The sequence below is a fragment of the Carassius gibelio genome, chromosome B25 (genome assembly GCF_023724105.1).
Source record: "Carassius gibelio isolate Cgi1373 ecotype wild population from Czech Republic chromosome B25, carGib1.2-hapl.c, whole genome shotgun sequence".
NCBI lineage: Eukaryota > Metazoa > Chordata > Actinopteri > Cypriniformes > Cyprinidae > Carassius > Carassius gibelio.
The window spans coordinates 7361518-7375798 of record NC_068420.1 but is presented as its reverse complement, the minus strand read 5'-3'; the positions used below and the strand labels follow the sequence as shown (position 1 = coordinate 7375798).

Sequence of the window (14281 nt, the reverse complement as noted above, 5' to 3'; positions counted from 1 at the left end):
TTGGGGTTGTTGTTGTTATAGTAGACTTTGTTGAAATTGTTGGTGTAGGGGTAGATGATGTGGTAGGTTCTGGTGTTTTAGTAGTAGATGTAGTAGTTGTAGGTGTAGGAGTAGATGTGGTAGGTTCTGTTGTTGTTGTAGTAGATGTAGTAGTTGTTGGTGTAGGGGTAGATGATGTGGTAGGTGCTGGTGTTTTAGTAGTAAATGTAATAGTTGTTGGTGTAGGAGTAGATGTGGTAGGTTCTGTTGTTGTTGTAGTAGATGTAGTAGTTGTTGGTGTAGGGGCAGATGATGTGGTAGGTTCTGGTGTTGTTGTAGTAGACTTTGTTGTTGTTGTTGTTGTCGGTGTAGGAGTAGATGAAGTGGTAGGTTCTGGTGTTGTAGTAGTAGATGTAGTAGTTGTTGGTGTAGGTGTAGATGATGTGGTAGGTTCTGGTGTTGTTGTAGTTGACTTTGTGGTAGTTGTTGTTGGAGTAGATGATGTGGTAGGTTCAGGTGTTGTTGTAGTAAGCTTTGTGGTTGTTTGTGTAGGGGTAGATGATGTGGTAGGTTCTGGTGTTGTTGTAGTTGTTGGTGTAGGAGTAGATGATGTGGTAGGTTTTGTGGTTGTTGTTGTTGTAGTAGACTTTGTTGAAATTGTTTGTGTAGGGGTAGATGATGTAGTAGGTTCTGGTGTTGTAGTAGTAGACGTAGTAGTTGTTGGTGTAGGTGTAGATGATGTGGTAGGTTCTGGTGTTGTTGTTGTTGACTTTGTGGTAGTTGTTGTTGTAGGAGTAGATGATGTGGTAGGTTCTGGTGTTGTTGTTGTAGTTGCTGTAGTAGATGTTGGTGTAGGAGTAGATGATGTGGTAGGTTCTGGTGTTGTTGCAGTAAATATTGTAGTAGTTGTCGGTGTAGGGATAGATGATGTGGTAGGTTCTGGTGTTTTAGTAGTAGACATTGTAGTAGTTGTTGGTGTATGAGTAGATGATGTGGTGGATTCAGGTGTTGTTGTAGTAAGCTTTGTGGTTGTTGTTGGTGTTGGGGTAGATGATGTGGTAGGTTCTGGTGTTGTTGTAGTAGACTTTGTTGTTGTTGTTGTTGGAGTAGATGATGTGGTAGGTTCTGGTGTTGTAGTTGACTTTGGGGTAATTGTCGGTGTAGGGGTGGGTGATGTGGTAGGTTCAGGTGTTGTTGTAGTAAGCTTTGTGGTTGTTTGTGTAGGGGTAGATGATGTGGTAGGTTCTGGTGTTGTTGTAGTTGTTGGTGTAGGAGTAGATGATGTGGTAGGTTTTGTGGTTGTTGTTGTTGTAGTAGACTTTGTTGAAATTGTTTGTGTAGGGGTAGATGATGTAGTAGGTTCTGGTGTTGTAGTAGTAGACGTAGTAGTTGTTGGTGTAGGTGTAGATGATGTGGTAGGTTCTGGTGTTGTTGTTGTTGACTTTGTGGTAGTTGTTGTTGTAGGAGTAGATGATGTGGTAGGTTCTGGTGTTGTTGTTGTAGTTGCTGTAGTAGATGTTGGTGTAGGAGTAGATGATGTGGTAGGTTCTGGTGTTGTTGCAGTAAATATTGTAGTAGTTGTCGGTGTAGGGATAGATGATGTGGTAGGTTCTGGTGTTTTAGTAGTAGACATTGTAGTAGTTGTTGGTGTATGAGTAGATGATGTGGTGGATTCAGGTGTTGTTGTAGTAAGCTTTGTGGTTGTTGTTGGTGTTGGGGTAGATGATGTGGTAGGTTCTGGTGTTGTTGTAGTAGACTTTGTTGTTGTTGTTGTTGGAGTAGATGATGTGGTAGGTTCTGGTGTTGTAGTTGACTTTGGGGTAATTGTCGGTGTAGGGGTGGATGATGTGGTAGGTTCAGGTGTTGTTGTAGTAAGCTTTGTGGTTGTTTGTGTAGGGGTAGATAATGTGGTAGGTTCTGGTGTTGTTGTAGTTGTTGGTGTAGGAGTAGATGATGTGGTAGGTTTTGTGGTTGTTGTTGTTGTAGTAGACTTTGTTGAAATTGTTGGTGTAGGGGTAGATGATGTAGTAGGTTCTGGTGTTGTAGTAGTAGACGTAGTAGTTGTTGGTGTAGGTGTAGATGATGTGGTAGGTTCTGGTGTTGTTGTAGTTGACTTTGTGGTAGTTGTTGTTGTAGGAGTAGATGATGTGGTAGGTTCTGGTGTTGTTGTTGTAGTTGCTGTAGTAGATGTTGGTGTAGGAGTAGATGATGTGGTAGGTTCAGGTGTTGTTGTAGTAAGCTTTGTGGTTGTTTGTGTAGGGGTAGATGATGTGGTAGGTTCTGGTGTTGTTGTAGTTGTTGGTGTAGGAGTAGATGATGTGGTAGGTTTTGTGGTTGTTGTTGTTGTAGTAGACTTTGTTGAAATTGTTGGTGTAGGGGTAGATGATGTAGTAGGTTCTGGTGTTGCAATAGTAGACGTAGTAGTTGTTGGTGTAGGTGTAGATGATGTGGTAGGTTCTGGTGTTCTTGTAGTTGACTTTGTGGTAGTTGTTGTTGTAGGAGTAGATGATGTGGTAGGTTCTGGTGTTGTAGTTGACTTTGTGGTAATTGTCGGTGTAGGGGTGGGTGATGTGGTAGGTTCAGGTGTTGTTGTAGTAAGCTTTGTGGTTGTTTGTGTAGGGGTAGATAATGTGGTAGGTTCTGGTGTTGTTGTAGTTGTTGGTGTAGGAGTAGATGATGTGGTAGGTTTTGTGGTTGTTGTTGTTGTAGTAGACTTTGTTGAAATTGTTGGTGTAGGGGTAGATGATGTAGTAGGTTCTGGTGTTGTAGTAGTAGACGTAGTAGTTGTTGGTGTAGGTGTAGATGATGTGGTAGGTTCTGGTGTTGATGTAGTTGACTTTGTGGTAGTTGTTGTTGTAGGAGTAGATGATGTGGTAGGTTCTGGTGTTGTTGTTGTAGTTGCTGTAGTAGATGTTGGTGTAGGAGTAGATGATGTGGTAGGTTCAGGTGTTGTTGTAGTAAGCTTTGTGGTTGTTTGTGTAGGGGTAGATGATGTGGTAGGTTCTGGTGTTGTTGTAGTTGTTGGTGTAGGAGTAGATGATGTGGTAGGTTTTGTGGTTGTTGTTGTTGTAGTAGACTTTGTTGAAATTGTTGGTGTAGGGGTAGATGATGTAGTAGGTTCTGGTGTTGCAGTAGTAGACGTAGTAGTTGTTGGTGTAGGTGTAGATGATGTGGTAGGTTCTGGTGTTCTTGTAGTTGACTTTGTGGTAGTTGTTGTTGTAGGAGTAGATGATGTGGTAGGTTCTGGTGTTGTAGTTGACTTTGTGGTAATTGTCGGTGTAGGGGTGGGTGATGTGGTAGGTTCAGGTGTTGTTGTAGTAAGCTTTGTGGTTGTTTGTGTAGGGGTAGATAATGTGGTAGGTTCTGGTGTTGTTGTAGTTGTTGGTGTAGGATTAGATGATGTGGTAGGTTTTGTGGTTGTTGTTGTTGTAGTAGACTTTGTTGAAATTGTTGGTGTAGGGGTAGATGATGTAGTAGGTTCTGGTGTTGTAGTAGTAGACGTAGTAGTTGTTGGTGTAGGTGTAGATGATGTGGTAGGTTCTGGTGTTGATGTAGTTGACTTTGTGGTAGTTGTTGTTGTAGGAGTAGATGATGTGGTAGGTTCTGGTGTTGTTGTTGTAGTTGCTGTAGTAGATGTTGGTGTAGGAGTAGATGATGTGGTAGGTTCTGGTGTTGTTGCAGTAAATATTGTAGTAGTTGTCGGTGTAGGGATAGATGATGTGGTAGGTTCTGGTGTTTTAGTAGTAGACATTGTAGTAGTTGTTGGTGTATGAGTAGATGATGTGGTGGATTCAGGTGTTGTAGTAAGCTTTGTGGTTGTTGTTGGTGTTGGGGTAGATGATGTGGTAGGTTCTGGTGTTGATGTAGTAAGCTTTGTTGTAGTTGTCGGTGTAGGAGTAGATGATGTGGTACTTGAACAAGGGATACAGCAGTAAACACGTATTTCATAGTCAACACATTTATAGGGCCGGGAATTCTGTTGTTCTTTCTTACAGACCAATCCATATGAAACATTACAATGGGCAACTTGATTTGAATGATTAATATAATCATCAAAGCTCATGTCAGGTTGGCCCACAGCCCTACATTCAATATCTATTGGCTCTTCGCAGATCTCTTTTCCACTTTCTGCAATGTTTTTATAAGTCTCCAAGTCATCACCTCCTCCTACTGCAGGATTATATACATTAAACCAGTCAGTCCACCAACATATCATACATTGTGTTGCAGTAGAGGATTCTGTGGTAGTTGTCGGTGTAGGGGTAGATGATATGGTAGGTCCTGTTGTTGTTGTATTAGACATTGTTGTAGCTGTTGGTGTAGGGGTGGATGATGTGGTAGGTTCTGGTGATGATGTGGTTGGTTCTGGCGTTGTTGTAGTAGACTTTGTGGTAGTTGTTGATGTAGGGGTAGTTGTGGGAGGTTCTGGTTCAGGGGGTTCACATTCCATCACACAGATCTGTTTTTGCTCATCAAAAATAGGCTTATCCTCTGGACATTTTGGATAACATCCTGCATAAATAAATAAATAATAAATAAATAAATATATATATATATAGTATAGCACATAGATCATCAGTTTCTAACGGGTGGGTCATGATCACAATGTTTTGTGAATTACTTGCAAGAGAGATTACTGTTAGTTGAATTATTATACAAGTGCTATTATTTCATTACTTTTATTATATTTACAGGTGCATCTTAATAAATTAAAATGTCATGGAAAAGTTCATTTATTACAGTAATTCAACTGAAATTGTGAAACTTTTTAATTAAATAAATTCAGTGCACATAGACTGAAGTAGTTTAAGTCTTTGGTTATTTTAATTGTGATGATTTTGGATCACATTTAACAAAAATCTCAACAAATTAGAATAATGGTGACTTGTCAATAGGCATGGGCCGGTATGAGATTCGTTTGAGATATGCATTTGAGTATACTTTTGAAAGCTGTGCGGACGCTGAATGTAAAGTGTTCCCGGGCCTTAAGTTCAGCCACCCTACACACACACACGTGACTGACTGCTCGCTTGCACTAACAGGAGGAGTAGGGGTCAGTGTTACTCTCTGCATTGCACTCAGCCTGAGGGAAAATATTAGTGGTTTTGAAACCATGACATTTTCAAATCGCGGTATACCTTGAAACCGGTAATCGTCCGATGCCTACATGCCAATCAGCTAATCAACTCAACACCTGCAAAGGTTTCCTTCAAAACGGTCTCTCAGTTTGGTTCACTAGGCTATCATGGGGAAGACTGCTGATCTGACAGTTGTCCAGAAGACAATCATTGACACCCTTCACAAGGAGGGTAAGCCACAAATATTCATTGCCAAAGAAGCTGGCTGTTCACAGAGTGCTGTATCCAAGCATGTTAACAGAAAGTTGAGTGGAAAGAAAAAGCGTGGAAGAAAAAGTTGCACAACCAACCGAGAGAACCGCAGCGTTATCAGGATTGTCAAGCAAATAGGATTCAAGAATTTGAGTGAACTTCACAAGGAATGAACTGAGGCTGGAGTCAAGGCTGGAGTCAAGGCATACAGACGTGTCAAGGAATTTGGCTACAGTTATTGTATTCCTCTTGTAAAGCCACTCCTGAACCACAGACAACGTCAGAGGCATCTTACCTGGGCTAAGGAAAAGAAGAACTGGAATGTTGCCCAGTAGACCAAAGCCCTATTTTCAGATGAGAGCAAGTTTTGTATTTTATTTGGAAACCAAGGTCCTAGAGTCTGGAGGAAGGGTGGAGAAGCTCATAGCCCAAGTTACTTGAAGTCCAGTGTTAAGTTTTCACAGTCTGTGATGATTTGATGTACAATGTCATCAGCTGGTGTTGGTCCATTGTATTTTTTGAAAACCAAAGTCACTGCACCCGTTTACCAAGAAATCTTGGAGCACTTCATGCTTCCTTCTGCTGACCAGCTTTTTGAAGATGCTAATTTAATTTAAAAGCAGAATTTGGCACCTGACCACACTGCCAAAAGCACCAAAAGTTGGTTAAATGACCATGGTGTTGGTGTGCTTGACTGGCCAGCAAACTCACCAGACCTGAACCCCATAGAGAATCTACAGGGTATTGTCAAGAGGAAAATGAGAAACAAGAAACCACAAAAATGCAGAATAGCTGAAGGCCACTGTCAAAGAAACCTGGGCTTCCATACCACCTCAGCAGTGCCACAAACTGATCACCTACATGCCACACCAAATAGAGACAGTAATTAAAGCAAAAGGAGCCCCAACAAAGTATTGAGTGCATGTTTTTTTTATATATTTTTTTTTTATGAAGTTATTTCTTATGAAGTATTCTGATTTGTTGAGTGAATTGGTGGATTTCTGTTCAATGTCAGCCAAAATCATCACAATAAAAAGATCCAAAGACTTAAACTACTTCAATCTGTGTGTATTGGATTTATTTAATACAGAAGTTTCACAATTTGAGTTGAATTACTGAAATAAATGAACTCGACACGACATTCTAATTTATTGAGATGCACATGTAGTTAAATAATATAACTTAATTGCATACTTTATCAATAACAAAATTACATTTCATTAGATCACTTTACTAGAAATTTTAACATTTCTAAGCAGCATCTTCACATGCATGCGTTGTAGTACTCTCATGAATGGCAGCGGGCGGTGATGTGGAGGAGAAGAATTGTTGAATAAAGTAATTAGTTCTTTGCGCACAAAAGGTATTCTTGTAGCTTCATAAATTACAGTTGAATCACTGATGTTGCATGAAATATTTTAACAATGCCCTCACTACGTTTCTGGGCCTTGGAATATTTCATTTACATTACTGTCTATGGAGGAACAGAAAGCTCCTGGTTTCATCAAAAAATCTTAATTTGTGTTCCGAACATGAACAAGGGCTTACTGGTTTGGAACGACATGAGGTTGAGTAATTAATGACAGAATTTTCATTTTTGGTGAAATATCCTTTCTTAAAAAGGGTCATCACATCATAAAATCTAATTTGCCTTGATCTTTTGATCATTGTATTTGCTCTGTGTACCATTAAATCATCCTGCATTTTTCACAGCTTAAAGCATCCTGTTCAGTATAAAGAAAGCATTAATTTAATCAAACTTCAAAAATGGTCTGTTTGGATATTGGGTGGCATTGCAAGACATTGCAGCCTTTTCGTCCCTTAAAAAGGATCATTATATTATATATAATATATATAACATTGAATACTGAAATACATTATCTCAAAGTTGGTAACAAATGTATAATGGATTGCACTTTATAGATAATTACTGTGCTTTTCTTTTCATTGTAGTTTGCTCTGATGTTAAATGGACAATTATTTTGATATCTCTGATGGTATAGTGCATTGCACTTTATGGATTTTTATTGCACTTTTACATTGTAGGCTGCTCTGATGTTATCTCGTTATTATTTATAACAATGGGTCTCATTCATGAAACACGAGCAGAACAAATTTTTGTGTAAATCGCATGTAAAGTGGTTCTGGCGTAAATTTTCGGATTCATTAAAACGTTCGTATTTTCAAAATGTTAGTTGGTACGAAATAAATCTACACCTGCTCCCAGCCACGCGTAAATAGTGCGTTTAACGTCTGAACGTTTTGCTCATTAAAGAGCCACACAGATGGGAAATCAAAAATTACCTGTATTACAGTGTATGATGTAGCTGTCCATCAGTGTAAACAATGTGCAAAGTAATTAAACCAAAAAGTACACGATTTATAAAGTTATTGGCTTCTAAAGTAAGGAGTCGACTCTGAATCGCTGAAACGAGTCATTATAGATTTGAAATCTTTTGCCCATCTCTATGTACGTCACTAGGAACACTTTGCATAATAATCTCCGCCTACCGTCTTGGGAGAAACGGAACTCTGACCTGCCCCACCCCCCACACAGACGCTCTGGTTGGTGTGATAGCATCATGTCAAGGAGACAGTGTGTTTTTAATTGTAAAGGCAAGTTTGTTTTATTTTCACTGCCAAAGAAAGAAGATCAGAAGAACCAATGGCTAAAATTCATTTTTACCACAATAACAGAGCAGTACAACAAATCCCTTTTGTTGTGTTCACAACATTTCACTGATGACTGCTTTTCTAATCTCGGTGAGTACAAGGCGTGTTTTTCAAAGCGTTTTGCCATAAAAGAGGGCTCATTACCAACTTTATTTAGACCAACAAGCATCTCCGAATCACAACGCGAAGTATGATTATGAAGTTATGTGTTTGTTTTCTCCCGAGCGTCTTATCAGTATGTGTACTGTCTGCAGCCTTTCTCTGCGCTGATCTTCATTTACAAACACGTCATTAAAATGAATGTAACTCCGTGAATACTCAATGAAGATACATGAGAGAGATATCTATAGAAAGCTTGACATGTCTTCTTTAAAACTAAATAAGTGCTGCTAACAGATATTCTGTGATGAAGTAATCCATATGAAAACAACGCGATGTCCGTTTTTCACGTCTCCCTTCATTATATCTAATGTGACCACGCCCCCGCGCTGAACGCGCTATTCAGATTCAAACTGAAGCGCACGGATTGAATACGGAACAACCAATCAAAACTATGTTAGTTGACCAATCAGAACACAGTAAGGAAACTGAATCTTTTGAACAGCTTCGCGCGAACCGTTTGGGGATCTCTGAGAATTGAGGTAATTTTAAAATGATATTTTGACAAAATGACAATGTTTTTTTAACCTTGGATGGATTTAAACCTACGTATTGTACAGGACTTATAAACAGTGATAGGAAGCTTAGAATTTTCATCTTACTGGCTCTTTAATACGGTTGCATTTTAATTCATAATTGGGTACATATTTACACAGCATTTTGAAAAAATATTATATATAGTAATTACATACGGTTTTTCTTTTCACTTCTGGGACTGTTGGATTAACAGATGAAACTCTATTAACAGCATCTGTAATATGCTGCCAAGCTTCCTTTTTTCTAGGACCTGATACGCCACTATATACGCTTGAAAATAAAACGTGGCATTTTGAATGAACTTCTGATAATAAAACTTCAATTTCTGCAGCTGAGAAATTTTAATTTTTCATTCGCTTTTGAGAAGACATGTTGAAATCCTTCGTTTGGTGTCATAATATGATGCTCATAAATAGTTGTCAGTCGGATTTAATGGGCGGGATTTATGGTAATTGAGAATGAGCGTGCACGCGCGTCCCATTTACGACAGATTGGAATTCATTAACACACACACACATTTCACTATCACATCTGACGTTTACAAAGTTTTTGTGAATCAGGAGAAGAGTTTTCGGGAAGTTCTCTTTACGTGCAAATCACTCACATATTTACTCGTATATTTACGAATGTTTCATGAATGAGACCCATTGACTATAAATAAATAATAATAATTTGATGAATTGATACATTTCTTTATATACAAACTGATTAGGTTGTAGGTCCATCATGACACACATGAAATTTCTTTTTTGTTTTTAGTGCACTTCCCCAAACCCACACTACAAAAGAATCAAAGAATCCTATAAAACCCAGTAATGCTTAAAGATTATTTGTGTCAATCTAAATGGTACAACAATCTCTTAAAGCTTCTTTTCTAATTTTGTTAAACATTTTCATTTCATTAACAACATTATTACACATGGACCTTTTCTTTCCTTAAAAAAAAATTAATCAATCTGCTATTGTAGGCAAGGCTGTCACAATTTCTCAATTAAATTAGAGTACTTGATTTAAAAAAAAAAAAAAAATCCTTGACTGCATTTTGTCTGTGTTAAAAATACCGGAAGTGGCACATTCCATGGACAGGAATCCATGAAAAGCATTATTAAACATTTATCAAAGGCTGCACAAAATATTAGAACCATTTAAAAATCATAATACAGCAAAATGTGATTGTGAATTCACAAAGGCTGAAATAAATATATGCACTTTATTTATATGCATGTAGGTTATGTGCATCTCAGAGGGGCAGTAAATGCTGCCCTGCACAAACAGTTATCATTTACATACGTGGACCATCTGCTCTGAGTTTGCATGTTTTGATGTCCACATGTCCTTGTTCGAGAAATTACAGTGGCTGTAGCATTTCTATCATAAAGAAGTGGCCAAATATTAAAGATTAAGTGGGCATTTGAATTAAATGTTTAAACAAGGATTAGACTGCACTCCAAAGTGTAAAAACGATTGTCAGGCTGTTGACAATTTGTTGTAAATTGGCATTTGGCATTTGTTGTACAGGCATTTGATATATTGTACATAAAGTAATGATTAAAATGCTTTATTACACTATGTATTTTAACCGTTTTGTTAAATAAAACTATATGATTACTTGCTCTTGAAATTGTATTTGAAACAATTACTATTGCCTCATTGCTACTGTATATGTATTTTAAGTCTTTTTTATGTCTATTGTTCTCTTAAGTCTATTTTTATTACCACAAAAAAAGGATCAAATTGCTACATTAATCATCGTAATAATCGACAGATAATTACTCAGTTACCAAAATAATCATTAGTGACAGCCCTAATTTTATGCAAATTTTTTAAATAATAGGCTAAACTTTGCTAATAACGCTAAAAATAAAATATAATTCAAAAAAAAAAAAAAAAGCCTTGGATAACTTGCCTTAACATTTTGCATCTTCAGAGGCTGAGCTGTTCAAAAACTAACAAAAAATGTGTGCACACTGCCAGGCAAAAAGGAGGTCAGAAATATGCAGTGTGCGTATCAGTCTTGAAAACTGTGCACTAGCGTGAACCAGATGCCAACTCACCTTCCAGATGGGGTAAACTGTTATCACTGCAGGTACCATTAAGGTTGAGACAGGTTTTGTAGCAAGGTGTATGACAAGGACTGTAATGCCATGTGCAATCTTCCGTTCCGTTATTGTAGTAGTCACAGTACACAGCTGACAGAGAAACATGGACAGAAGTATTAATGTGTACAGTTTAACTAAAAGAAATGCAATAAAACTGCAGTACATTATTAAAGGAAAGAAATCGCTTCAATGAATGACCTGGCGATCAATGTATTCACATTATCTTTTTTGTGAAAACACAGTAGCTGAAAATTCAGAATGAATCACATTAAAAGATTACAGATTAAGACGTGCACTAGAGTTAAATATGCTTACGGCAGATCTCGGGTGTTCTCCAGTTCACACAAACATCTGCTTCATTGCAGGCTTGAGCGTAAGCTGCCACAGCTGTACAGAAGCACTCACAATCTCCACCTGTGTCACATGCACACGAGTCCTTCACACAGTTCTCATAATATGGGTTTGGATCCACCTGTGGGAACATGCAATTCCATCCTTAAAAAATATGTCATATTTTTAGATACCACATTATGGAGAACTCCATTTACTGACTCTCAGAAGTCTTTTCAACTGTACCTTTTTATGGCACACTATGAATGGACCCTTGATGTCCTTGATGATGCTACATTGTATTTTTGCCCATGTCTCTCGATTGGGGGTCTCATGACATGGGTTGTAGTCTGGTTTTGAATCCGGGCAAATGCTCGACACTTTCCAGCTGTCTACAAACTCCAGGACATTTGAAGTTGGCAAATTTCCCTGGGTGGTAAAGTCATCTTTTCCATTTCCATTGAAATTTCCACACAGACCACAAACGTCTCCCTGTCAAAAAGCAATAAAGCACAGATGTTGCAATACAAATAACTCAAATTCAGGGACTGTTGAAAACTGTGTGGAAGTGTCAGTTCAAAAAATATAAAAATTAAGCTCATGAGTCATAGCTTCAACTCACCATGTGCTGAGGTTGCAGAATGATGCGGACGGTGGTTTTGCGGTCCCACAAAACTGTCAGTCCAATGTTAGCATCAATTACAAGGTACATCCCAATGTTCCTCTTAGTGTACTCGATGTTTGGACCACTTTCAGTATCAATGGGTGTTACAATTCCATCAGAAAGCAGCAGCAAAGTCCTCTGTGAGAGAGAAGTAAAAGAAATACAAATAAAAACAGTTGCAAACATTGTAAAACAGTTACAGAATCAAGTGACAGACATTGTTTCTATATTTTCTTTAAATGTTGAAAAGGATGGGAGGAAATCCTTCACTGGCCTGTTAAATGATAAAGTTTGTGCACTATTATTATCTTATACCTCATGTAACAATAACTTTAACCTGCTGAACAGCTTAACACATTTTATTATTCTCTGAATGCACCACACAGTATTGAATATAATACTATGTGACCTACATCTGTGGCCTTACCCCCAAAAGAATCTTGACAGCCTTTGAACAAGTGGTTCCTGTTGTTCCACAAGGCATATTCTCAGTGATCACACGAAAGTTGCCAGTTTTATCTCCACACTTGTCCTGCAAAACAAGAGAATGTAGTATGTTGCCTCCTGAGGGAAGAGCTTTATTTATTTTTATTTTTTTTTAAGTAAAGCCTCTGATCAAATGCACATACCTGAGCAGCAATATAACTGCAATCTCCCCTAAAGCCGAATCTTCGCTGATCAAAAGTTCTATAATGTCCACTGCCGTAAATGGTGCATATGCCTGGACACTTATAATGTGTACATTTCCATTTTCCCCGTTTGCAGGTGCTGTAAATATAGAAGGAGACTCAAATCTTGTGTGGTTCTACAGTATTATACTATAGATCATTAAAGGCCAGGTTGTATTTCCTTATTATTTAAGGGTTTTAAGATAATGTTACTTTATTGTGAAAATGGTAATGGCTATTGTTTTACACTTTGTTATTATTGTTTACAAAAATAAAACCGTTCTTTACTTTAAATGAAATAAACTAATTAAAAAAAGTATACACACACACACACACACACACACACATATATATAACATATTTTTTTATTTTATTTAATATTTGTATTTAATTTTCTGATGTGCACAGTTTAATCTGAAGTACTATAAAACAACTAAAACTGAAATAAAAAAATAATAAATACTATATTTTTTAAAAAGTAGTTTTAAAAATACTAAAATAACAAACCCAATATTATTTATACTTCTACATTTTAAAATATGAAAAGCAAAAAAAGCAAAATATCATTAAGAACTATAATAGTATATTAATAATACTAAAATAACACCGGTTTTACAGACCATTGATTGCAATCTATGGTTATCTCAGCTCCTGGTGCATAATACTGTCCATCATGTTTACACGGGCAGTTGTCCGGTTTAACACAGTGCCCTCTCCCATCATCCAATAGACCAAAAGGACACTGGCAGCCAGACTGACAGTCCAGTGAGAACTGGAAAAGAACGAAATAAAACCTTATTTACAAGCAAAATGCTGATATCCACACAAGTGTTCGACTTTGGGAAAGAAAAAGAGAGAAGAGATGTTAGAATCTATAGACTCACACAGTCAACTTCCTGTTGCAAACATGTCTTTGCACACCCCAGTCCATGTTCATCTGGGGCTGCTGTACTGCAGTTGAAGAAAACCTTTGGAGAGGAACATCCTGCAAAATATATCAGACGCAGACACTGCATCATTCTTATACTTTTTATAGCAGAAGCCATATTCAAAGACTGTTTACAACAGACATCAAGCAATTGTGGAAAAAATAACAATTGTGAAAAAAGTTAACTTGTGCAGCATCATTTATATTTGCCTTCTGCCAGCTTGTTGTCTAACATATCAACACTGGGCATTAAAAAAAATCCATATTAATTAAATTAATTAACTACTATTTATTGTTCTCTGTTTGTTGGTTATTAAAACCTTGGTACGGGAGTTAATTTCAACATCACATTTGACTAGATAACTATGCATATAATCTACAGATGCCATGATAGTCCAGTACTAGTGATGGTAGTCTATATAAACCGAAAACAAACTTCACATTTGCAGTAGATGAAAGTAACTTTTCATACCCAGAATTTGGGTTTTCCAGGAACGACAATGAAGTTTTCCATTCATGCAAACACTGGACAGAGAGATAAGATCAAATTGTATATTAAATTCATAGTTTTTTAGATTTCTTGTATAACTACTCCACTAATACCCACAGTATATATGTATTCACTTACCAGTGTTCTTCCCTAATGGTGACAGACTTGCCGGGATGAATTTTCTGTCCGTTGTTGTAACATGGGCATTTTTCCATAGGTACACACAGTCCGTTCTCATCCTGGTAGAGTCCCTCTGGACATGCGCATCCGTCAACGGGCACAAAGTCAACGCTGCAGCTTTGGCGCTCAGAGACGAGAGACAGACAGGTACGCTGACAGTTCTGCAGCTCATAGGAGTAGTTCTGGGAGGCCGGGCAATTCTCTGTATATTTCTCTGTGGGGATCAGTTTGAAAGGGATTGTGT

General features: G+C 37.7%; 1 protein-coding gene across 1 annotated transcript in view; it reads right to left on the bottom strand.

The window, feature by feature from the left end:
* LOC128014576 (mucin-2) overlaps window positions 1-14281 on the bottom strand; it is a 31777-nt gene that overhangs the window by 5990 nt on the left and 11506 nt on the right. Inside the window, exons 16-27 of the mRNA XM_052598244.1 lie at window positions 13996-14251; window positions 13840-13892; window positions 13324-13424; window positions 13060-13211; window positions 12401-12539; window positions 12199-12303; window positions 11730-11909; window positions 11354-11599; window positions 11093-11249; window positions 10733-10867; window positions 3410-4491; window positions 20-3046 (exon numbers count right to left, since the gene is read on the bottom strand). Coding sequence (XP_052454204.1) covers window positions 20-3046; window positions 3410-4491; window positions 10733-10867; window positions 11093-11249; window positions 11354-11599; window positions 11730-11909; window positions 12199-12303; window positions 12401-12539; window positions 13060-13211; window positions 13324-13424; window positions 13840-13892; window positions 13996-14251 — 5633 coding nt within the window. The remainder of the gene's footprint in view (window positions 1-19; window positions 3047-3409; window positions 4492-10732; window positions 10868-11092; window positions 11250-11353; window positions 11600-11729; window positions 11910-12198; window positions 12304-12400; window positions 12540-13059; window positions 13212-13323; window positions 13425-13839; window positions 13893-13995; window positions 14252-14281) is intronic.